This window comes from Chlamydotis macqueenii, chromosome 26 (genome assembly GCF_036417535.1).
Source record: "Chlamydotis macqueenii isolate bChlMac1 chromosome 26, bChlMac1.mat, whole genome shotgun sequence".
Lineage (NCBI taxonomy): Eukaryota > Metazoa > Chordata > Aves > Otidiformes > Otididae > Chlamydotis > Chlamydotis macqueenii.
Window position 1 is genome coordinate 3,828,633 of NC_141581.1, and position 21,751 is coordinate 3,850,383.

Here is a 21,751-nt window from a genome sequence, read left to right on the forward strand (position 1 = left end):
TCTTTTTTTTTTTCATTTTTAGAGAATAAAATAGAAGCTATTTACAACAAAACAATCAAACAACAACCTCTTAAAATCCCATATAGTGAGTGTAGTTCTCAAAATAACGGGGGAAGGAAAAGGATCTAAATGAATAAAATATCTCCCGATTTCCAATTTTTTTTTTTTAAAAAAAAAAAAAACAAACTTTTTTTCCTTTAGAGAGCGCCGGGGGGTTTCACTAAAGCTCGCGTCGGCAGGCGTCCGTGCGTCTGTCTGGAGGTAACACGAGTTAAAAAATAATAATAATAATAATAATAATAATAAATGTACAGTGCAAAGTGTGATATGAGTGAGGTAAACGGTCCCGGACCGGCGCGGCGCAGCGGGACGGCCGGCGGCTCCGGCAAAACCCCCGGGCTAAAGCTTTTCTCCTCGCAAAGGAAAACCCAACAACACCAGAAGGGCAGACCCCGGCCAGACCCTGGCCCCCCGCGCCCCGACCGCTGCCGGGCGAGGGACTGCGGGCGCCGGCGAGGGCGAAGGGGCCGGGGGCATTAAGGCGAAGCGTTGTTGGAGGTAGAGCTGGGGGGCACGGCCACACCCGCCGGGGCCGTGGGGGGCACGCTGCCGCCGCCGCTCCCCACCCCGCCGCCGCTGCCACTGCTCCGGCTGCTGCTGCCGCCGCCGTTGCCTTTGGTGTAGGCAGAGGAGGGGAGCGAGGAGGAAGAGGAGGAAGAGGAGGAGGAAGGGCCGGGCGTCTGGGCGAACAGCACACCTGGGGAGAGAGCAGGGGCCTGAGCCGGGGGGGCAGCACGGCCGTGCCAACGCATCCGCAGCCGAAAACGGGGCGAACGCCAGCGGGAGCCAAGGCGGGCGGCGCGTGGTGGCGGTGGGGGCTGCTGGGGACGGCACAGAGGCTGAGCAGCCCCCCGCCCGCGCCGGCGGCGGTGCGAGCCCCTCACCTGTGTAGACGATACCGTTGATCTCAACCGACATGCTGATGCTGTTGGTGCCGTTGCTGCTCAGGCTGGCGGCGGAGTCCTGGCGGTTCTCTGCCGGGGGAGAGCTGGGTTACAGACCCCGCCGGGACCGGGTGCCGCGGCGGCGGCGGCTCTGCCGGGGCCGGGGGCCGGGGCCGGCACTGACCTGGCGAGCGGGTGCCCTGGCTGTTGATGCGGATGCTCATGGGCAGCTGGGCCGTCATGGCCAGGAGGTTCTGCTGCAGCGCCCGCTGCATCAGCCGCTGCTGCTCGTCCGTCACCAGCGCCATCTTCTTCTCCGGGGGCTCCCCCGACTCCAGCTTCTCCCGCAGCTGCTCCAGCGCCGCGGCTTGGGCGGCTGCCGCCACCTGCACCGCGGCCGCCTGGGCTGCCACCACGGGGTGGCCGGCAAGTGAGACAGGCAGCCGGCTGGGCACGGAGATGGGGATGGGGGAGTCCTCCTCTGCGGGGGTACAGTGGGCGGTCAGGGACGCGGGGGACAAGGGCGGTTGGGAGCCACCACCCCGGGGCGTCCCCAGCCCGGGCACGCCGGCTCAGGGCCCCTCCGCACCACCGGGAGCTGCCCAGCACCTCCTGCTCCTCCAAACGGAGCCAGAGCCGGGTGACCGGAGTCAGGGTCCCCAAAATGAGCCCCAGCGCCGGGGAAGGGACGGAAGCGCGACCCTCTGGAACCCACGGCGGGCGTTACCTTTCTTGATCTTCTGGACGGGAGCGATGGTCCCGCCGTTGGTGGCAGAGGCCAGCCCCAGCGCTGGCACCGGCAGCTTGGGGGAGGAGAGGAGGCCATGGGTGCCGCCGGGCGAGTAGGTGAAGAGGGAGCTGCCGAAGCCCTGCCGGCGGCCCTCCCGCCGGTTGCTGTCGATGGCTGCCTGCAGCTCGTTGGGGTTGCTCAGCCCTCGCTTCTCACATTCGTAGGGATACAGGTACTTCATGTACCTGCCGGCGGAAAGGGACGGGGACGGGGATGGCGACGTGGCAGCTGGGCCGTGTGCCGCCCTCTCCCTCCGTGCCACCCCTTCCCCCTCCACCACCCCCGCAGCGGGGTCCCCCTCAGCATCCCGCGCAGGGCAGAGGGAGCGCAGGCAGCAGCACCGACTCCGCTGGAGTGGCCCCCCACCCCCTTTTCCCCATCCCGCCGCACGGCGCCGAGCCCCCGCCGCTCACTGGGTGCGCAGGGTGAAGGCAGCGCTGGTGATGGAGGTGGGCAGGTTCAGCCCCTTGGTGATCTCCCGCCACAGCTTCTTGTTGATCACCTCCACCAGACCGCCCTTCTCCGTCACCAGCGTGTACAGCATGTACAGGTCCAGCACCTGCTTGGCCATGATGGGGATCCGGTTCACGGGGGTCCCTGGGGAGCGGGAGGAGGAGAGGGTTGGGGCTGCTGCCTTCTCACCCCTGGGGCGAAGAGGGGGGGAAGCCGGCGAGACCCCTGCGAGGCAGCGTGGGTGTCAGGGTGGCTCCCGCTCCCCCTTTCCCTTCCACCACCCTTTTTCTCCCCCTCGGGACACCCCCCACCACCCCGCTGCCATCTTGCTGAGCCCCACGCACAAAGGAAACAGAAACTCGCAGTTTTCAGCCACAGCCCCCAAAATGGGGCCGAGCGCGGTTTCTCAGGCCGAGGTCGGCGGCACCCGGCAACACGAGTTATTTATAACGGCGGCGGCGCGTCCCGGCTGTGAGGGTCCCACCGAGCCGGGGGCCGCCCGTGCGCGGGGCAGAGGTCAGCCCTCCAGCGACAGGGAAGGGGCTGCAGCATCCCCTCCTTCCCGGGGGTCTCTGCCCTCCCGGCACGGGCGGGCGAGAGGGCTCGGGGAGGATGCCGGCAGGACGCCGCGAGCTCTGACCCCCCCGCGTGCGCACACGTGCTTTCCCCAACGCCTGCCTGACAAAAGGCTGAAGGCAGCGATGCGTCAGCATTTCCAGCGCTGTTTTCCATGCAGGAACCAGACCCTCAACCAAGCGAACGCTTTGCTTTCAGCACTTTCCACCCCCCCGGACCCCCGATGCCCACCCCCTGTCAGCCCGGGCAGAGGGAGAAGGGCAGCGAGGGGCTTCGCCCGCCACAGTAACGCGGGGAAGGGGCAGCGAGGGGAGGCAAAGCCAGGGGCAACGCGCCCAGGAGGGGCTGGACCCCACGGGGAAGGGGCTGCAAGGTCCCGGATGCGATGGGAGCGCAGAGTGGGGCTGGGCGAGGCGGGGGGGGCAGCACAGGAGCCGGATCCAGCCCGGCAGGTTTCACCTCGCTGCGCAAAGAGGTTAAAAATTAACCAGCGGCTCGGCCGGAGCTGTGACCTCGGGGCTGTAATGAGGGGCGAGGAAATGAGCCCCCGTCCCGGGAGGGCGCGGGGAGGGGGGAGCGGGGCGGGCACACAACGGGGGGCTCACCTCGCTTCTGCATGAAGCTGAAGAGGTCGTCCAGGAACTCCTTCCTCCTGGGGTCACCGTCCAGCTCGTACAGCTGCGCAAGGGGAGAAGGAACACGCTCAGAAACCCCCAAACTGCGCCCCTCACCGCCTGGAGAGCCCCCACCCTCCCAAAGCAGCACCCCTGGGGCTTGCGCCCGCCGGCCTGTGCCTCGCAGTGTGCCGAACCGCTCGGGGGGGTCCCTGCACGGGGCCGTGGCATCCCCGGGGTCCCTGCAGCTCGGCGCTGACCTGTGCCTGTGCCCCGGCAGGACGGCGGTGCCATCCCCTGCCTGCCCCGCTCAGAGCTCGGCCCCAAAATTGCAGCGCTGCCCCATGTTTCGCCCGCAGGCCGGAGCATCTCCCACGCTGCCAGCGCTGCAATCGGCCCCTGGCTCCTCCCGGGAATGCCGATCCTGGTTATTTTTAGCATCTACCACGCGCTCTGCATGGAGTGGAGCAATGCTTTGGCATGATCAATCCTCCACACCCGCAGCGCCGGAGGGAGCCAGCGCCGGGAGCCGGCCAACTTGTGTGCCACGGTGCACACGCATGTGCCACGGTGTGAGCTGTGCCACGGTGCACACGCATGCAACACGGTGTGGGCTGTGCCATGGTGCACACGCGTGCGCCACGGTGTGGGCTGTGCCACGGTGCACATGTGTGCGCCACGGTGTGGGCTGTGCCACGGTGCACACTCGTGCGCCATGATGTGCTCAAAGCGGGTCCCGGGGGTACGGCCCTGGCAAACGAGGGCCGTGACGAGGCGAGGAGGGCGCTGAGCTGGACCTGGTCGTGGGACGTCCCCGTGGCCGCGGCACGCCGCCCGGCAGAGCCTGCTCCCCTCGCGGGCCGTCCCAGCGAGGCTTGATGCCCGTCGGGCAGCGGCTGTGGGGCCGGCAGCCTCTCCCCCCATCAGTTCCCAGCTGCGGAGCGAATCCGGCAGGATGAACAGAGCTGGCGCTGTGCGCCGCACCGCGACACGCAGCCGGGACGCGTCTTTCTGAGCCAGGGCCGGGCTTCTGGCACGGCCGCGCCTCGAGCACCAGGTTCTGCTGGGGCAGCTTTTGTCGGGACCCCACCCTGCGTCCAACAGCCCGGCACATTCCTGCCTGATTTATGGTGGCAGGATCTGCTGGCCTGAGCGCGCCGGCACGCAGGCGGGCACGCCGCGCCGGCTCTGCCTCGCCCCGGTGCCGGCAGCCGAAGCCCAGTGCGGTTTCTGGCTGCAGCCGGTGGCCGACGGATCATCCTTGCACCCCAGGAGGGGTGTGGGAGCAGGGGCTGCGTGGGGCAGGGGCTGCCCAGATGCCATGGGGATGGACGTCGCAGCCTTCGCCGCGGCCCCCGGCCCCTCGGGGCCGAGCGGCTCCCGCTTTTCTCAATGACAACTTGGAACAACTGCCAGCGGAGCAGCGGCCGCGGCGGCTGGGAGGGGGCTATAAATATTACCACATAACTCACCAGGCACATACGGCGGGGCCGTCAACCGCGCGGCGGCACATCCGCGCGTTAACCGCATCACCGATACACCCGCTCGTCCCGCGGGCGTGCCCGGCACGGTGCCCCGGCAGCACCGCGACCCGCAGGTGGGGTGGCCGTCGCCCCGGCTGCGAGCGAGGGGCGCGAGCCCCCTCCTCCCACCGCCCCTCAAGGAGGATTCGGATCCCGCGGGGCTGAGCTCCTCGCCTGCCGGCGCCGATCAAAGGGATCACTGGGGCCGCGCGATAAGAGGGGCAGGGCGCCGCAGGAAAGCCATAAACCCCCAGTTCCCCTGGAAACCTCGCAAGGCTTGCCCGGCCCCTGGCAAACCCCCGGGGACAGGGCGGGAGCCGCCGTCACCACCGGCCGAGACCCCTCAAAGCCCCTCTCCCACCCCAACCCCACGGCGAGGGGTCCAGGGTGCAGGGGGAGCCTGGAGAGACTGTGGCACGGGGGGAGCAGAGCGGTGACCCCAGCACTGCTGCAGTTTTTCGGGCTGAGCCAAAATACAAACCAGGGAGGGAGAGGTGCCGCGGCTCAGTGGAGAGGAGGGGGAGCTGGAAAACCATCGCCGGCACGCTCGGGAGAAAGAGAAACGCGAAAATCCAGAAGTGACGGCAGCGTGGGGCCGCGCTCCCGGCACCGGCAGGGTTTCGCCCTGTCCCGGAGAGAGCCGGCAGCAGCGTTGGCCTCGGTCCCTTCACCATCCCCGGGGTCCCGAATCACGGTGGGGCACGGGCACAGCTGGCCAGCACCGAACGCGGAGACGTCCTGGCGCAGCGCGAGGGGGTCACAAGTGACCTATTAACCTGCAGAGCTCTAAAAATCGATCAGCCGTTTATGAAAACATCGGTTCATTCAATTTTTATAAAGCCAGTTCTTAAATAAAGCCGCTCTCCCCGGCTGCAGACGGGAGCCGCGGCCGTGCCGGGGAAGGGACGAACGCGCCGGTTCGTTCACTTCCGCGACCCCTCCCCGGCTGTGGGCCCCCCCAGGCTCAGTCCCGAGGGGAACGGACGCATTTAAGAGGATGAAAGAAAATTAACCATCAGCTGAGGAAAGCGTGCGCTGGCCGGGCTGTGGGGATTAGCGGCAGCGGGCGGGCGGCTGCCCCGTGTGCCGTCCTTCCACGCAACCCCGCTGCCCGCCAGCCCCAGCGGTCCCACACTGAAACTCCGCTGGCCATGGCCGCTCTCCCCCCGCCCCAGCTGGGACGAAGCCATGGGGGTCACGGAGGCCGGCGAGCAGAGGGAGCCCCGTTCCCGCCCGGAGCCCTCGAGGCCCTGCCGGCACACCCATCTGCGCTGCCGGGCAAAGGACGTTTCGCAAGCTGCCGCCTGTGGTTACCGGCGAAATTTCGACAGCCTCACCGCGCCTGGCTGCTGCTCACCGGCCATCGCCGCTCCGGAGTGGGGAAAGGGGCTCAGCTGGGCCAGGGCTCCCCTGTGCCGGGTGCTTCCCCGGCTGCGTTCCCAGCAGCCCCCCTGGACCCTCGTCCGGCTCTGCCGACGCCAGCAGAACCGCACGGCGCGAGAGCAGCTTCCCAGCAGCCCGGCCAGCAGCGCCGCGAGGCGAGGACGTGTCCCGGCGTGGCCGGGACGTGCCCTGCCTGTGCCGCGGTGGGCGGCGCGTGACTGAGCGGCACCCGCCGAGCTGCCCCCGTGTCCCCTCGCCCCCCCAGGCACAGGCAGAGACGTGGAAAGGGCAGAGACGAGCACCTTCCAGCAGCCCTTTGCAGGATTTCCCTGCACTGAGAGCGTCCCGCGTTCACCGGGACACCGCGCTGGCAGCCCGCAGCGCTCCGGGGCGTGGCGAGGACGTGGCAGAGGAGCCGTGCACCCTGTCAACACCGAAAGGCAGCGCGGGCATCATAGGAAAGCTTAGATATCGGGTCTCAAAATAAAAAATGAGGAACAGAAACATGTTCTCGTTTCTGCAGCGTGCGAAACCGAGCGCGCAGCCAGGCTCGGCACAGCGCGGCTGCCGCTGGCGCCACCGGACCGAAATCAGCAGGTGCCGATCCCCAGCTGGTGCCGACGCCGCACCGCCGTTCCTCGGCGGGGAAGCACGGGCGGAGGCGGTGAGGCTCGGTGCAAAGGTAACGCTGGCCGCCGGGCAGCGAGCCGCGGGGAGAGGCCGCCCCGCCGCCGCTGAGTCAATAGATTTACATTTCGTAATTAGGGAGGCCGCAGGGAGGTGGAAACGGCTTAATCTGTAACGCAGCTGCTCGGAGAATATCCTCTTACTCCGGCGAGGCCGCCCAACTGCGCCGCCCCGCTGACGGGTCCCCACGGCGAGAGCGCCGGTGCCAGGGGATGCCGCAGCACAGCCGACCCCGGTGACAGGAGATGCCCCCCCGAGAGTCCCCCCGCGCTCGGGGATCCAGCCCTGCTCACCCCGCACTCCCCCATCGCAGGGCAAACGCTGCCCGCCACGGTGCCACCGGCACTGCTGGCTCCGCGCCGCGGCGCCCGATCCGCCGCTGCGGCCGCCATCGCCCCGGCCCCCCGGCCCCGCGGCCGGCTGAGGACGAGGTGGCAGATGGCCGCTGCCAACAGATATATAATTAAGTGGAGGGGGAATTAGGAAGGCGGCGGGCGGGCGCTGACCCCGCACCCCAGCGCCCCGGCAGGATGCCGGCCCGGCGTTTGGTGTGGATGACCGGATTAATGTTTCAAACCAGATTACGGGAAAATCCCAACCCCGTTGGCTTTCAAAGGGCTGGAGGGGAGGCGGCCCCTCGGCAATGCCAGGAATGCGGGAGAGAGCCCTCGGCACGGGAGCGGTGTGTGCCGGGGGTCCGCTGTGAGATAACACCCCCCCCCCCGCCCCGAGCAGCCCATCGCTCCCCTGCTGACGGCCCCCGAGCTGCAGGCGAGGGGGGCAATTAAAGCAGGGAGGGGAAGCGCCATTTAACGAGGCTCTGGGAACGCAGCCCCGGAAAATGCCGGGGTTTACACCAAAGCCAGGCGAGTCCTTCCACCGGCAGGAGCCCCCGTGCCCACCCTGCCAGGAGTCACAGGGACCCCCCCAAGCAGAGAGCGGGGCTGCACGGGGCTGGGGCTGCGGAGGAGCCTGCGTCCCAGCGTCCCCAGCCAGTGTCCCACGTTAAAAACAGTCCCCCCCCCCCCTCCGCAATGGCTGGTTCCGGGTTCTCAAGCCTCGGGGATTAATTTTCAAGTTTCTTTTCCATCGCCAGGAAGTCTCGACACTCCCGGCTTTCCTCCCTTCTCTTCAAAACCGGTCTGGGACGTGCGCACCGTGAGCTGGGGGGGCAGGGGGCAGACAGACGCCCATGGGCTGCTGTGGCTGGTGACCTCTCCAGCAGGGCCAACCAACTTCCAGGGGCTAAAAAAGCCCGAATTTCTGTGTTTAGGGAAAAAGTACAACAAAGTGAGGGGAGAGCCCACCCCGGTGAGGGACCCCTGACAGGTAGCAGGGCGAACATCCTCTCCGATTGATCCCAGCCCGGGCGGCGTGATGGGGGGAGCGCTCCTTCTCTCTTTTCTTCCTTCCTTCCTCCGAGTGGCCCCCAGGGACGCGTCCCTTTGTCCCGCTGACAGCCGCGGAGCGATGCCGGGGCAGGGGGAGAGCCCGCGCACGCTAACGAGTTATTTAACGAAGAATAAACACGCGGGCGGTGTTTCCCGTCCCGCTCCCAGCCGACGCACGCGGGCCCCCCGGGCCTCTGGCACGCCGAAGCCAGGACCTGCATGGGCGGGTGCGGGGCGGGGGGGGAAGCACTTATTCAGAAAAAGAAAGTAATTTGTAAAAACTGGAGCGAAGGGCTGAGACAGGCCCCAAAACGAAGCGTTTTGGGTGATGCTGGTGAGGCGGTTTCCTGTAAGATGATGGCTGAGTCAGGGCACAGTCCCTTCCCCGGCGCGGCCCCCCCAGCCGTGGGGGTATCGGGTTTACTGGGACCGAGCCCTCCCGGCGAAGGGCAAAGGGAGATTCCGGCCGCGGAGCAGATCCTGCCGCAGATAAAGCGCTTGGCTTAGGGACGGGTCACCTCTCGCCGTCCCCATCCCTAATCCCCTGCGAGCCCCCCCAGAGCACAGCCCCTCCTTGGGAGGCAGGGATGTGCAACCCCTCCCCAAAATCCCCAGAGGAGGCCCCCCCACGACTTCGGTTGCCAGCTCCGAGGCCGGCCAGGAGCGGGACAGCGGTGCTGGGAGCCTTGCCCGTGCCAGACAGGACGAGGCCAGCTCCCGCCGCCGGCAGCTGTGAGCCCACTGACCGGCCCGGTGGGATTCCTGCCCGCTGGAGTCGGGGGCTGTATCCGTGGGGGCAGCCAGGGAGGGGGCTGGGGAGCACCGAGCCCTCGCCGCCACGCTTCCCGTCGGCACTATTGTTCCCGCCGGTTCCCAGCATTGTCCCCTCTGTGGGTCGGCACCTCGCGGGGCGGGACATGGCCCCACTGCAGGTGACTCTCCCCACCGGTGTCCCCTCCTCGGGCTGGGGGCTGCGGGACCCCGGGCGCAGCAGATCCATCTGCGCCCCTGCGGCACAGGGCCGAGCCCCGTCCCCATCCCCAGCCATCGCCCCAAAGGTCTGGGGACCCCGAGACCACCCAGGCTTCCCCCAGCCCCCACAAGCGCCCCGAGCGACGCTGCAGCCGCATCTTGGCCACGGTCTCGTGGGAGCCACCCCACCAGACACGGGGAAGGGGACAAGGACGAGCAGGAGCTCACGGCACCGCGGGCAGCGTCTCGTTACAAACCGAGACCCCCCGGCAGAACAGAGGTCCCACAGAGCCCCCATGCCCGGCCTCACCGCCTCCCTGGCTGGGTTGGTGGGAGCAGCCGTACGGGTGACCCGGGGGGGGAACGCGGGCCAGTGTCAGCGCCGACACGGCGGGTGTCACTGTGTGGCGGAGGGGGACGCTGAATGGGTGAATTAGTCGCCGTTTAACCTCCCTGACCCCCCATTGTCCGTGCGCCGTCGGCCGCTCTCCCCGCCATGCCGCACGGCACTCCTGCCCGGACAGCCGGTAGCCGCCGGGATGTTCCACATGGATCCATGTCCACACACCGGAGCCGTCCCGGTGCAGCGTGTCACCGGGCCCAGACCGATGCCGGCTCCTGGGACGGCTGCGCTGTCGCTGTTTTTCCCCTTCCCGCAGAGGAGGAAGCGAATCCTGCTGCAGTTGCATTTCAAACGACGGTTTCGGAGGGACCTGCTGGGCGGCAGCGAGCCGTGCTCCAGCTAAAACAAAAACCAGTTCAGCGTCCGCACGCCAACGCGTGGCACGGGCTGTCAAGAGGTCACCGCCGAGCGGCAGTGGGACAGGGGAGTGGGGGTCCTGGGGGCTGCTGCGCCCCGCCAAGCCGAGAGCTGCCGGCCAGGGCAGGCGGAGGGGAGTCAGCGGCGGCTCTCCCGGCCCTCGCCGCGTGCGTGCCGGTGCATGCCCTTGACACATGCTCGCTATCGCACCGGACCTTGTGCAAATATTAATTCAGTGGAGTCAGGCCGTGTTGAGACAGCTCGTCCCAGCGCGCAACACCCAGGGCCCGGCTCGCACGACACCGGCACAGCTCCCCACCACCGGCCAGGTGACCTCGGGTGGGCGGCCGAGCCAGAGCCACGCGGCACAGACCGGGGGAGACCACGGCCAGAGCAGCGAAGCTTTTCCTGACAGAAAAGCAGTGCAAATCCTTGGGGCTGCCCCTCCCCGAGTGCCCCCAGACCTCCCCGGGTGAAGCCCCACGGGGCCGGTAGGTCGAGACCCCTGGGCGAGGACCCGACCCGGGTGCCGGGGCAGCTGCGCGGGCAGGAACGGCGGCTGCGGCGTCAGCCCTTGCAGGCGAGCTGAGGTTTAAATTCCACCATACGTAAATGATCGCCTTAGAAAGGGGATCGCTGTAAGCCAGAGCAGATGAGTCACCCGGGGCTTCCACCGCCCCGGCCGGGGATTTGTCTAATTGCAAATCTGTTCCTGAAATGCGAGGTCCCGCACCTCCGTCCGCCAACCTCGCCAAGCGGTGACGCCGCGGTGGGGGTCCCGGGTGGGGGGGTCCCGCGCGCCCCGGCCCTGCCCGTGGGAGCTGGAAGAGGTCCAGCAGCCGCAGATGGTTTTGACAGGCAGCCAGCTGTGGGCCGTCAGCCCTGGGAACCGTCACCGCAGAGCTGCTCCGGCAGCGCCGAAACCTCGCCGCTTCCTTGCGCCGCCGGCGACTCACAGAGGGGAGGGGAGCAGTGAGGGGTACTGCCACGGCACCGGAGCGATGCCAGCTCCGGCAAAGCTGCTGCCCGACCCCATCCCACCGCGGCACCGGAGCAGGCAGCAGCACGGGACGGCACAGCACGTTGTGGGTGTTTGTGTCCCCGAAAGCAGGTGCTGCTGCCTGAGCCGGGGGTTCCGTGGCGGCTGCGGGGTGCTCGGGCGGGTGGGGAAACTGAGGCAGGCAGCTAAGCCCTCGGCCGAAGGGATTTAGGGCCAGCACCTGCTTGGGTGGCTCCTGGCTGCCATCTGTACTGGGGCGAGACCACCCGAGCCAGCTGCTGCGGGTTCCCAAAAGACAGTCCCCACAGCAGGGACAGGGCCAGCCTCTCCCCGCGGGACGCGCGAGGAACAGGGACCCCTCCCCAGGGAGAGCACCCCCGCGCAGGGCGGATTATCACGAGCTGCATCCGGAGCAGGGACCCAGGCGCAGGGAGATTGAGTGACCGATCGGAAGGGTCAGGGAGCACGGAGCAGGGTCAGGAGCCGAGCGGGAACTGCACCCTGAGCCCCCGGATCTGGCTGCCCAGGGGAGCTCAGAGCCCAGCGAGCAGCCACACGGGCAGGTACGGTGTCAGCGACATGCCCAGAGGAGAACGGGGGGCTCCCCCCATCCCCAAACCGCCACTCGTTCCTCGCCCCGGCCCCCGATTGCAGCACGTCCGGCCGGGCCCGGCTGCCATTTCTCCTGCGGTTTGGGCCAGAAATAGGGCGATGGAGCAACGCTGCGCCCTTGCCCAACCGCTGTGCTGCCGGGCGGCTGTTTGCTTTGCTGACAAAGGACCTGCTCTCATCTCTGCTCTCCTTTTTTTTTTTTTTTTTTTCTTCTTCTTTTAAATAAATCCACATTCCTGTTAGTTCAGCTGTGCCGGAGCTGGGAGGCGGCTGCCTCCTTGGGATGCCCAGGCTGGGGGGAGCCAGCCTTGCTCCCGAGCCGAGGGGTACCGGGGGGATGGTCAAACAAAATCAGCCAGATGAAGGTGCCAGCCACCCACCCGGGGCAGGCGGGATGCGTTCCACGTCCTTCACCTCGTTAATTATCCCGGGTCTTGTTGCGAGAAAGGGCTCCACGTGGTGCCTGGACAGCGGGACCGGCACCCGCAGGTTGTGTGAGCACCCAGGCTGGGGGTGGCACTCGGCGGCTAAGCCGCTCTCGCCAAGAAGTCCCTGACCCCCGGCCAGGGATCCAGCAGGATTACGGCTCCGGGAACGCTCCCTGAGCGCTGTGAGCCGATTACCAGGCTGGATCCCCGGTCAGGAGCACCCTTCAGCAAGCTGGACGGTGGCACGGGGTGAGATCGGTGATGGCCGCACTGGGGTCGTAAGGGAGGACATGGCCCTTCTCCCGGGAGGGGCCCACCTGCGACCGAACCGCAGCCCCCCGTCCCCTCCTCGCCCCCGTTATCAGCCGCCGGCCCGGCCAGGCACCGCAATCGCATCCTCCCGGCACAGAAGCACCCGGCCGGGGGCCCCAGGGCGCTGCCCTTTATCTGCGCCCCCGCCACCCCGCTGCAGGGCTAAACCGCATTTGGAGTGGGGGGAACCACGGCCCCCAGGCGGGCGACGACGCTCGGGTGCCCCTTTCCCCGCGCAGGGGCCCCCTCGCCCTCCCCGAGGGCGGCTCATCCGCTCGGCTGGCTAATGCAATAAAGCTCTAATCAATATTTTAAAGAAAGTAAATGGACCCTCCTGCCCTCGTTAAGAGGCTGCAGGGCCCCCGCTGCCGGCCCCGCTCCCCTGCCCAGCTTTGGGCTTTTTAAAGGAAAATAACCCGCGGGAAAAAGGGGCTCAGGGCCCCACGCCCGCAGGGGCAGAAGGGATCCCCCACGCCTTAACCGGAGACCGGGGTTTCTCCATGGGGCTCCAAGCCCCAGGGTTTCAGAGGAAAAATGGGCTTTTCCTTGGCCCCTCATGCTGTTCCCCCTGGAAAATCTCAGCTTCATCTTCCCGGGAACGGCCGCGGCCCATGGCTGGTTCCCAGGCCCGGGAGCGCGTAGGGTGGGGGGTCCGGTTTCGCCCCCGCCGCACCCAGCGTGCCGAGGTTGTAGAGTTGCTTTCAGTTTATTGGGTTTTTTTTTTTTTTCCCCCAACCGTTGCACTTTGAAACGCCGTATCTCGGGGGAGCGCTGCTCGGCACAAGATAAGGGCCGAGGTTTTTGCCCCCCGCGCGGTTCAGACGTCCCCATTTGGGACAGCTGAAGAAACCTCCCGACCCCCCCGACCCAAGACCGCGTCAGCTTATTAAAACCTCCGATGCTTCCCACCAACGGGAGCAGAGATGGGGCAGGGTCCCAAAAGGGGAGCCCAGCTGCGGCCAAGGGGAGCAGAGGAAGCACCGGGAGCAGCGGCTCAGACCCCCCCCACGCCGCTGGCCGCCCTCCCGCGGGATGCAGTGCTGAGGTGACGGGGTGCAGGCGCCCAGGAAACTCCAAAACGGGCAGAGGCAGGAAATTCCAGCCCCGTGGGCTGCCGATGCGCCCGGGGCTCGCGCTCCCGGTATTAGTGGGGCGCAGTAATAGCGGTAACGAAACAGAAAGGTCAGGAAGGGGGGGCTCTTCGCAGGGCAGTGGCAGAGCCCCCCCCTCACTCACTCGCTGGGGTTGGGGCGTGACATCGAAGCAGGTTTTTCCCCGGCAGCCCCACACCGCCCAGGCATTACGCAGCAGTTTGCGGCGGCACGCGGCAGCGCCGGATTTTTGGCAGGGGTTGGCTCGAGCTCCGGCGGCTCGTCAAAGCCCGGCTCCCCCCGCCAGCATCCCCCTCCAGAGCCGCGGCACAAGCCCCCAGCACCCGGCCACGCTGCCCCTGGGCTCACCCCCAGCCCCCCGCGGCACAGCAGCAGCGTCAGGGCAACGCGCCAACATCCCACCGGACCCCTGTGCCGCTGCCGCAAGACCGAAACGAAAGCGAGCCTGCCCCTCGCTGCTGGCCGGCGCGGGAGGACGACTTGACAGCCGTGCCCCAGGGGAGCCTCCTCCCACCCCAAAAACGCCCCTTTCCCCCCACCAAGAAGCCATCGCGCCCTCGGCAGCCACTGCCCCCCGAGCCCCCCGCCACACCGGGGGCTCCTTTGTTCTGCTGGCGGTGTGGGCAGCGGCCTGGGTCAGCGGCCACGCTGACCTCTGCCCGTGCGGTAGCCGTCCCGGGGGACGGGGAGGTGCTCCCTAACCCCCATAACTCTTCCTCACGCCCTCCCCTTCGAACCAGGCCCTCTCCTCCTCCTCCCCCTGGCCCCCCAGTTTGCAGGAATCTGTTCCCAGATGGGCCAATGCCCCCCTGGGGCACCTGGGATTTTGGTGTGGAGATGGGTATGGGGACTGGGACAGCAGCAAGGACCACGTCCTCAAGCATGGATAAAGCTGGTCCAGAGGTCCAGCGCCAGGCTGGGAGACCAGCAGCACCAGCACCCCCAGAGCTGAACCCGACCTGCAGCCACAGGGAGACCCCACGAGCCCCAGGGTGGTGGGGGGACCGGGGCCGGACCGCCAACCCTGCGCTGCCAGGGGGCCCGAGCCTGCTTCGGAGACAGGGAGAAAGAAACCGGAGTCACCCGCCCGCCCCAAACCGAGCCCAGGCAGCCACAGCTCAGCCCTGGGGGTGCCGGGGGGTCCGGCTCAGCCGATGTGCGCAGGAGGCTGTGCACTCCCCGTGAGCTCATGTGGGAGAGCAGCTCCCAGCGCCAGGCAGAGAGGAGCCTCTTAGCCAAAAAAAAAAAAAAAAAAAAAATAGAGACCCCAAAATAGCCCCGTCTTCAAGCAGCGTTTCCCCACCACGGCAGGAAGGCCCAGCGCCAGCACGGCCGCGACCCCGCCGCCTCTCCCGCACGGGGAGAGCCAGCCGCGGTGCACCAGCACCCTGGTGCTGCTGGGGTTTCCCCTAACGCGCCTCCGCCCCGGCGAAGGGGCGGCAGCGGCAGGAGCGGGGTCGGGAAGCGGCAAAGCCCCACGCCGGCGCTCGCTGTTTACATTCCTGCTGCTCCTTCCCAGGCCGCGCAGGCCTGGCCGTGCCAGCTGGGCTGGGGCTGGAGCCCTGGGCGGCACGCACTGGAGGGCGGCCAGGAGAAGATCCCGGCCAGTGCCGCGTCGAGCAACCCCCTGGCCCGCATCCAGCGGCCGCGATCCAAGCGCCGGGGCGCGGGCAGGGCTGACGTGCCGGGGAAAGCCTCCCCGGGCTGGGCGCTTCACCTCCTCTCCTCCGCCCACGGCGCAACGGCGGCAGCAGCCGCTTTCCTCCCCGCCTCCGGCTGCTTCCACGATTAACCGCCATGCCGGGATCTCCCCGGGAAGCTTTCCACCGGGAAGAGAAAGGGTTTAGGAGGGAGAGATGGGGAGGGGGCAGAGGATGCGCTGGGTCTCGGGCCGGTGTCCCCAAGCGCTGCGGCGGGTGACTCGGTGGAGACTACGGCACAGTCCGTGGCACATCTACGGAGTGCTGCGGCAGCACGGCACGCGTCCTGCGGGCACCGCCGGCCACCCAGCCCCACATTTCCGCACTGGATCCCAAGGGTTTGGCGCAGGGGTCCAGTACAGCACCGACACGATGACAAACAGGAAGATCACAGCTGCGGTATCGAAAAAGCCTTTTCACAGATACGAGATCACATCCTCGGCCCCTCGCTCCCCGGCGGCAGGAAGCACAAAAGAGAGAAACCACAAGAAGAAGAGGTGGAGTGGGTGCAGCAGCACGAGGGACGCGCGGGGCAGAAGCATCCCTTCTTCCCTGGGCAGGAGCGCGCCGGGGAGGGCGGCCACGCGTTCCACACTTGCGCTTCCTCCACCAGCCCTGGCGCGAGGCTGCCCGCATCCAGATGTGCCAGCAGATCCCGGCAGCCCCTTCCCCCTTTCAGGAGGGGCAGGGGCCGTCGCATCCCTCCCAAAAGGCCACCGTGCCCCGGCCGCTCCATCTGGGTCCCATCTGCTGCTGTTGGCTCCCGTCCCTTCCCCCAGCCCTAAACTCAGATGTATTTAAACACACACATCAAAGGAGCCGGGCAGCCCCCGGGGAGTCCCGGCTCGCAGCACATTTCCTTCTATTAGCCAAAAGCGGTGCGCAGCGAGCCACAGCGCCGGGAGAGAGCAGGAGCGTGCCCGCCTCCTGCCAGCCCGGCTCAGCCGGCACGGGAAAGGCGACAGAGAGGGCAGCCAGGGTGCTCTCACCCTGCTTTCACTCCTCAGTGGCATTCTGACAGCGGCAAGGGGGCAGCTCTGCCCCCAAACATCCACAGGGTCAGAGCCGTCCCACTGGACCTCACCTCTGTGGTGACAGGGAGCAAGCCACAGTGCAACCGAAAAAGGCTTGGGAAGGGGGGAGAAGAGGAAACCTGAGAGTTCCTTCAGATTTACAAGTTTGGGGTTTTTTTTTTCCATCATCTTCATCAATAATTCTCCCACACCCCTGCAGCGGAACCCAACATATCGCCCACCTGCGCCAGGGCCAGGGCACGCAATCCCACCAGAGCCGCCGCCCAAGGAAGGGGCGAGGTCGAGCCCAAGCACTAGAACCCCGGAGAAATCCCAAGCTTTCTCAGCGGCAACGACAGCAGCTCAATCGGAGAAGAACGCTACCGGAGGCGGCACCGCCAGAAGCGTCCCACCGCAGCTCTCGAGGATGCGGGGACGCACAGCACAGCAGGGGAGGGATGGGCACGGAGGGGGCACGCGTGTCTCGGGGGGCACCTACTTGCTTGAACTGCTCCTCGTAGGTCCAGTCACCGTGGTCGGGCGCCGGCGGCGGGGGCTGCGCATGGCCCAGTCCGGAGGGGAGCCGCTCCTGCCCGCCCGGCAGCCGCTGCGGCTCGCCCCGGTAGTGCTGGGGCGCCGGGGGCTTGCGGAGCAGCAGGGATCCCGCGCCCGCCCGCACCGCCTCTGCTGAGCTGAGCCCCTCCTCTCCCATGTCTTCCTCCTCCTCGTAGTCTTCCTCTTCTTCCTCCTCCTCCTCCTCTTCTTCCTCTTCCTCCTCCTCCTCGCCCAGATCCTCTTCAAAGTCGTCTTCATCCCACTTGCCCTTTCTAGAGCGGGGGGAGAGGAGAGATTTGGTCCCACTCTAGGCTGTGTCCCCAAAGCCGATCCCTCCCTCCTGCCTGCCCCACAGGCACCCCACAGCTGTGGAGCTGGGACCACCCACCAGGCGCATGGGGAACCCAGCGAAATCCCGGCGCACGCCATCATTGGGTGGCAGCCCCGCGGGGCACCGCCACCCCAAGAGAGCAGCTCCGGCGCGGAGCGGGGCTCAGCCAGATGGCTCCCGGCCTGTTCCCTGCCCCGCGGAGGACGCGGGCTGGGAGGAGGCAGCCACGAGCACCCTGCATAATTTACAGCCAGACCAGGATCCTCTGTCGCAGCCCCACGCAGCTCCCTAGGCAGAGATGAAATGTCGCCCCGCGCCAGCACAGCACGAGGAATCACGGCTGCCGAGCCGAGCTGCTGCTGCTGGCAGTACCTCCTGCTCCGGGACGTCCCGACGGCGCTAACCCAGCTCCCTGCCCCGACCTGCACGAACTCGGCCCTCCGACGCAGCGCAGGCAGCCCCCACCGCCGCTGCCCTGCCCACAGGGAAGCCTGCATCCCCAGCCAGCCGTGTCAAAACCCAACGGGCCCAGATCAGGTCCATGCCCCGTCCCTAAATTGGTAAGAGCTGCTAGTCTGTGCCAGCGTATACTCACAGATCCTCCTCCTCCTCAGAGCCCATCTCCTGCTGGTATCCACCATCTTCCTCCTCCTCCTCCTCACCGCGCTCTTCCTCCTCCTCTTCCTCCTCCTCGGAGGCCTGGCTCTCATCCGACAGCCCCGGGCTGGACGAGTGGCTGAGGCCGGCGGCTGCTGCTCGCATGGCGGCCAGGGCGGCCATCTGCGCCCGCTGGATGTGCGCGCTTTCGGGCTCCGCTCCTTCCTCCGAGGGCGCCGGGGCCGGATCCTGGCCGCGGCCCCGGGCCGGGGTGCTGGCAGGGGTCTGCCCCGGGGCCGGCGGGGGCTGCGCGGGGGGCGGCGTGGAGCATTGCTGCTGCTGCTGCTGCTCCTGCTGTCGTGCTTCCAGCGCCTGCTGCAGCCGCGCGCGCTGCTGCCGCTGCAGGTTCTCCATCACCGCCTGCAGCTTCATGGCTCTGCCGGCGGGTGGCGGGTCCCCGGGGGGGCGAGGGGCGACACACCCGGGGGGCAATGCCCGGGAGGCGCGGGGGGCAGCGCCCGGCAGGCTGCCGCGCTCCAGCGGGGCTGGAGGCCAAGGCTGGGGTGCGTCGAGGGGAGCAGCCCTGTGAGGGGGCTGCCGGGGCCCGAGGGGGGCAAGGGCCGTGGAGGGTCCGCAGCGCCGTCGGGCTGTCAGGGCAGGAATTGCTGCCGTCACCGAATCAGGACAGAAGGACGTGGCCCCCAAACCCCCTCAGTCTTGCACCGACGTCTCCTTCACTCGAGGGCTCCGGCAGGAGTCGTGAGCACGGCACCGCTCGCTGGGATCGGTGCTGCTGCTGTCGGTGAGCGTGTTCCAGGCAGGCACCGAAACCTTCGCTGGCTCAACAGGCAGCGGCGGCAGCCCGGTGCATCGTCCTCTCCCTCACCGACCGGGCACTTTCGGCGGGGCGGCAGCCTCGGGGTCAGCGCGACGTCCCCCGGCTCGGGGCCAGGCGTCCCTAGTCCTTGGCCGGCTCGGCTTCTGGCAGGCGTCGGCGCAAACCTGCCGGGAGAAGTGGAGGAGAGGGTCAGCGGAGCTGCCGGCAGGAGCTGGCGAGCAGGAAGGAGTTAAAGACGGCGCAGGAGCCTCATTAATCTCGAGCTAATGAGATAGGGAGGCCGGGCCCTGCTGCTGGAGGGGGAAGGGGCCTGCCGGACCCGATAGCCCAGCCCGGCCCTGCAGGCAGCGGATACCGGGATAGCAGGGCCCGCAGATAACAGACCCGCAGGGAGGGCGCTGGGAGAGCCACCCCACGCGTCCCCCACGGGGAACACGGCACGTCCCCACCGGGGACACGGGCGAGGGGAGCGCTGAGCACCGCGACGGCAGGAGCAGGCGGCTGCCAGGCCAGCGTTGGGGCGCGAGCGGCACCGGGGTCCGCACCGCGCAGCGGAGGGTCCCAAAGCGCGGGGGGACCCGCGTCTCCCCAGGGCTCCGGGGCAGCCCCCGCGGGACAGGCAGGCAGAGCCTCGCTCCTCGAAACCCCGGCGAACAGGCTCTGCCGGCCGCCCCCGCGAGCCCCCACGCTTCTCCCCTTCCCGGGGGGCAGCGGGTCCTCAGGGGTGGCGCAGGGCTGCAAGCAGCTCGACTCTGCTTCACCCCGCCGGCATGTTACGGCCAGGCCCCGCGACACCCCCACGGCCCCCCCCAAGCCCCAGTGCAATCAGCAGCCGGCCCCCGGACGGCCAGGGCTCCACCAGCAACAACTCTGCGCGACCTCGCCTGCGCTAAAGGCCAGGAGCTCGCTCACCGCGCCGCCGCGGCCGTGCCACGTCCAGGCACTGACTCAGCCGGACAAACGCCCCGTTTTTGCTGCCCCGGGGGCCGGCGCGCGCACGTACCCCAGCACCCTCGCAGGGACCGACGTGGGGCCGGATCCAGGGCCGGCTGAGGACGCGGGCAGCCCCCACCGTGGGGGCAGGACGCCTGGCGGCACGCGGGAGCCGACAGCTACGGCACGATCCCGCGAATTCTGGAAAGGGGAACCCGTTTCCAGTGCGGGCCAGTGCCGCTGCCGATTGGGCAGCCGGGTAGGAGCCGCTTCCCCCCGCGCCTCGCTGCGGCGGCGGCCGCATCCGCTCACAGCCCTGCCGCGCTCGGCTCACGCCACCATCGCACCACCGTGGCCTCGGGCTGCCGGCTGCGCTTCAGCTGCTGCCGCCGCCTCCGAAGGCGGCCCGTGCCGGGCGCTGCCTGGCTTCTGCCTCAGTTTCCCCTCCTCTACTCTCACCATCTCCATCGCGCCCGCGCCAAGGGTGGCGTTGGGGCAGGGACGCTCCCCTCTCGGCACAGGCAGGGCTGCCCCGGAGCAGCGGCCGCTCGCCGGCCGTGGCCGCGCTCCCCGCCACGCAGCCGTCCTGCACGGCGTCTGAACTCCGATCCCTGCCCCCGCGAGAGCCGCGAGCGAAACCGGAGCGAGACTGGTCCCAGGCGCGTGCTCCTCCGGCCCCGCTCCGCCGTGGCTCTGCCTCGTCGCCAAATTAGTCAGTGCGAGCACCGAGAGCTGGGAGCGGAGCTGCCTCCTCTAGCACCTTGGGCCGCAACCGTGCGGGGGCCATGCTGCTGCGGTCCCGTGCGGAACCGAAGGCCGAGAGCAGCCGGCGCGGCGAAGCCAGAGCCTGGGGACCGTCCCTCCGCAGAGGGGCCGCAGCACCCCGGCCCGGCGGCCGCGGTGACCTTGAGCTGTGCCCCTTTGTCCCTCCCGGCCGCGGGGGCTCGGTGCCTCCCCGCCATGCGGGGGGATTTCGGGTGGCAGCACCCGCGTCCCGCGGGGCAGGTGCTCGAGAGCGACAGCAGCTACGCCGGGCTAAAAATACGCGGCGGGCGGGCGGGGGTGTGACGAATGGGGCCTTTGTGCCACCGACACCGGGCCCGGCCGGGGCCAGACACCCTCGCCCGCTGCCCCCGGACCCCCGTTGGGCTCATGCCATTGCCCAGGGAGGGGGCTCCGAGGGCAGGGGCCAGAAGGGAGGAGGAGGACAGAGGGCCCGGGCCCGGCCTGTCCCCCATGCAGGGCTGGGGTGCCCGTGGGGGCTCTGCGGGGTGGCGGGAGGGACCCCCAGGGTGGGCAGGGGGCTCGGCCCCGGCAGCCCCCGGCACCGCGGCTGCACCTCGCCCGGCGTCGGGGCCGGCGGCCCCCAGCTGAATCGAGGATGGGGGGCAGGGAGGCTCAGCCCCACGAACCCGGCGGGGAATGGCCGCCCCCGGCCCAGTGGATCGGATCCCGGGGGGCCATCAGCTCCCGCCCATCCCAGCGCGGAGCCCCGGAGCTGCTCCGTCCCGTCTGCCCGCCGGGGCCGCGGGGCGGGGCGCGGGGGGCTCTAACCGGCCGGGCAGTAACGCCCGCAGGGCACGGAGGGCCCGGGCCGGGGGTGGCTGCGGAGGGGGCGGGGGGGAGCCCCGGCCCCGTGCGGGGCAAGCGGCCGGTAACGGGCCGCGGGGGGGGGAAGAGGTGAGGGGGCGGGGGGGGCGCCCCGGTCCCGCCCAGCAACCGGCTAAGGGGGTCCCAGCCCGCCCAGGGGACGCGGCTGGTAGCCGTTCCCGGTCCCGGTCCCGCCCAGCCCCCGGGCACGGGGGCAGACCCCGGTCCCCGGTCCCGGTACTGGCCCCGGGGGGAAAGGGGAGAGGGGGACCCAGGGCCGGTGCGGCGGCGCGTCCCCGCTTACCCGGTGGAGGCCGTGCGCCGCGAAGCCGCATAGCAGCCGCGGCCGCCCGGGGCTCGGGCTGCGGCGGGGCCGGGGTGCGCTCGCTGCCCGCACGGCGGCTGCTCTCCCCGCGGGCGGGCGGTGGGGCCCGGCGCGGCCCCGCCCCTTCCCACCCATTGGCTCTCCACGTCCGCCCCGCCCCGCACTGCCCCGCCCCGCATCGCCATTGGCCCGCCGCGCCCCGCCGCGCCCCGCCTCGCTTCGCCATTGGCCCGCCGCCGCCGCCGCATGCAAATATCGCGCCCGGCGGGGGCCGCGGGGCCGGCCGGGAGCGCAGTTGCAGCGCCGCCTAGC

At 68.9% G+C, this 21,751-nt stretch overlaps 1 protein-coding gene across 1 annotated transcript; it reads right to left on the bottom strand.

Moving 5' to 3' along the window:
- Window positions 1-399: 399 nt before the first annotated feature.
- On the bottom strand, window positions 400-21,508 carry ARID3A (AT-rich interaction domain 3A). Its single transcript, XM_086767438.1, is given in 9 exon segments — window positions 400-757; window positions 945-1,041; window positions 1,043-1,425; window positions 1,672-1,919; window positions 2,148-2,331; window positions 3,369-3,441; window positions 16,770-17,097; window positions 17,752-18,755; window positions 21,419-21,508. Coding segments are annotated over 8 exon segments (1,968 nt in total). The 5' UTR covers window positions 18,186-18,755; window positions 21,419-21,508; the 3' UTR covers window positions 400-536.
- Between the last annotated feature and the right edge of the window lie 243 nt (window positions 21,509-21,751).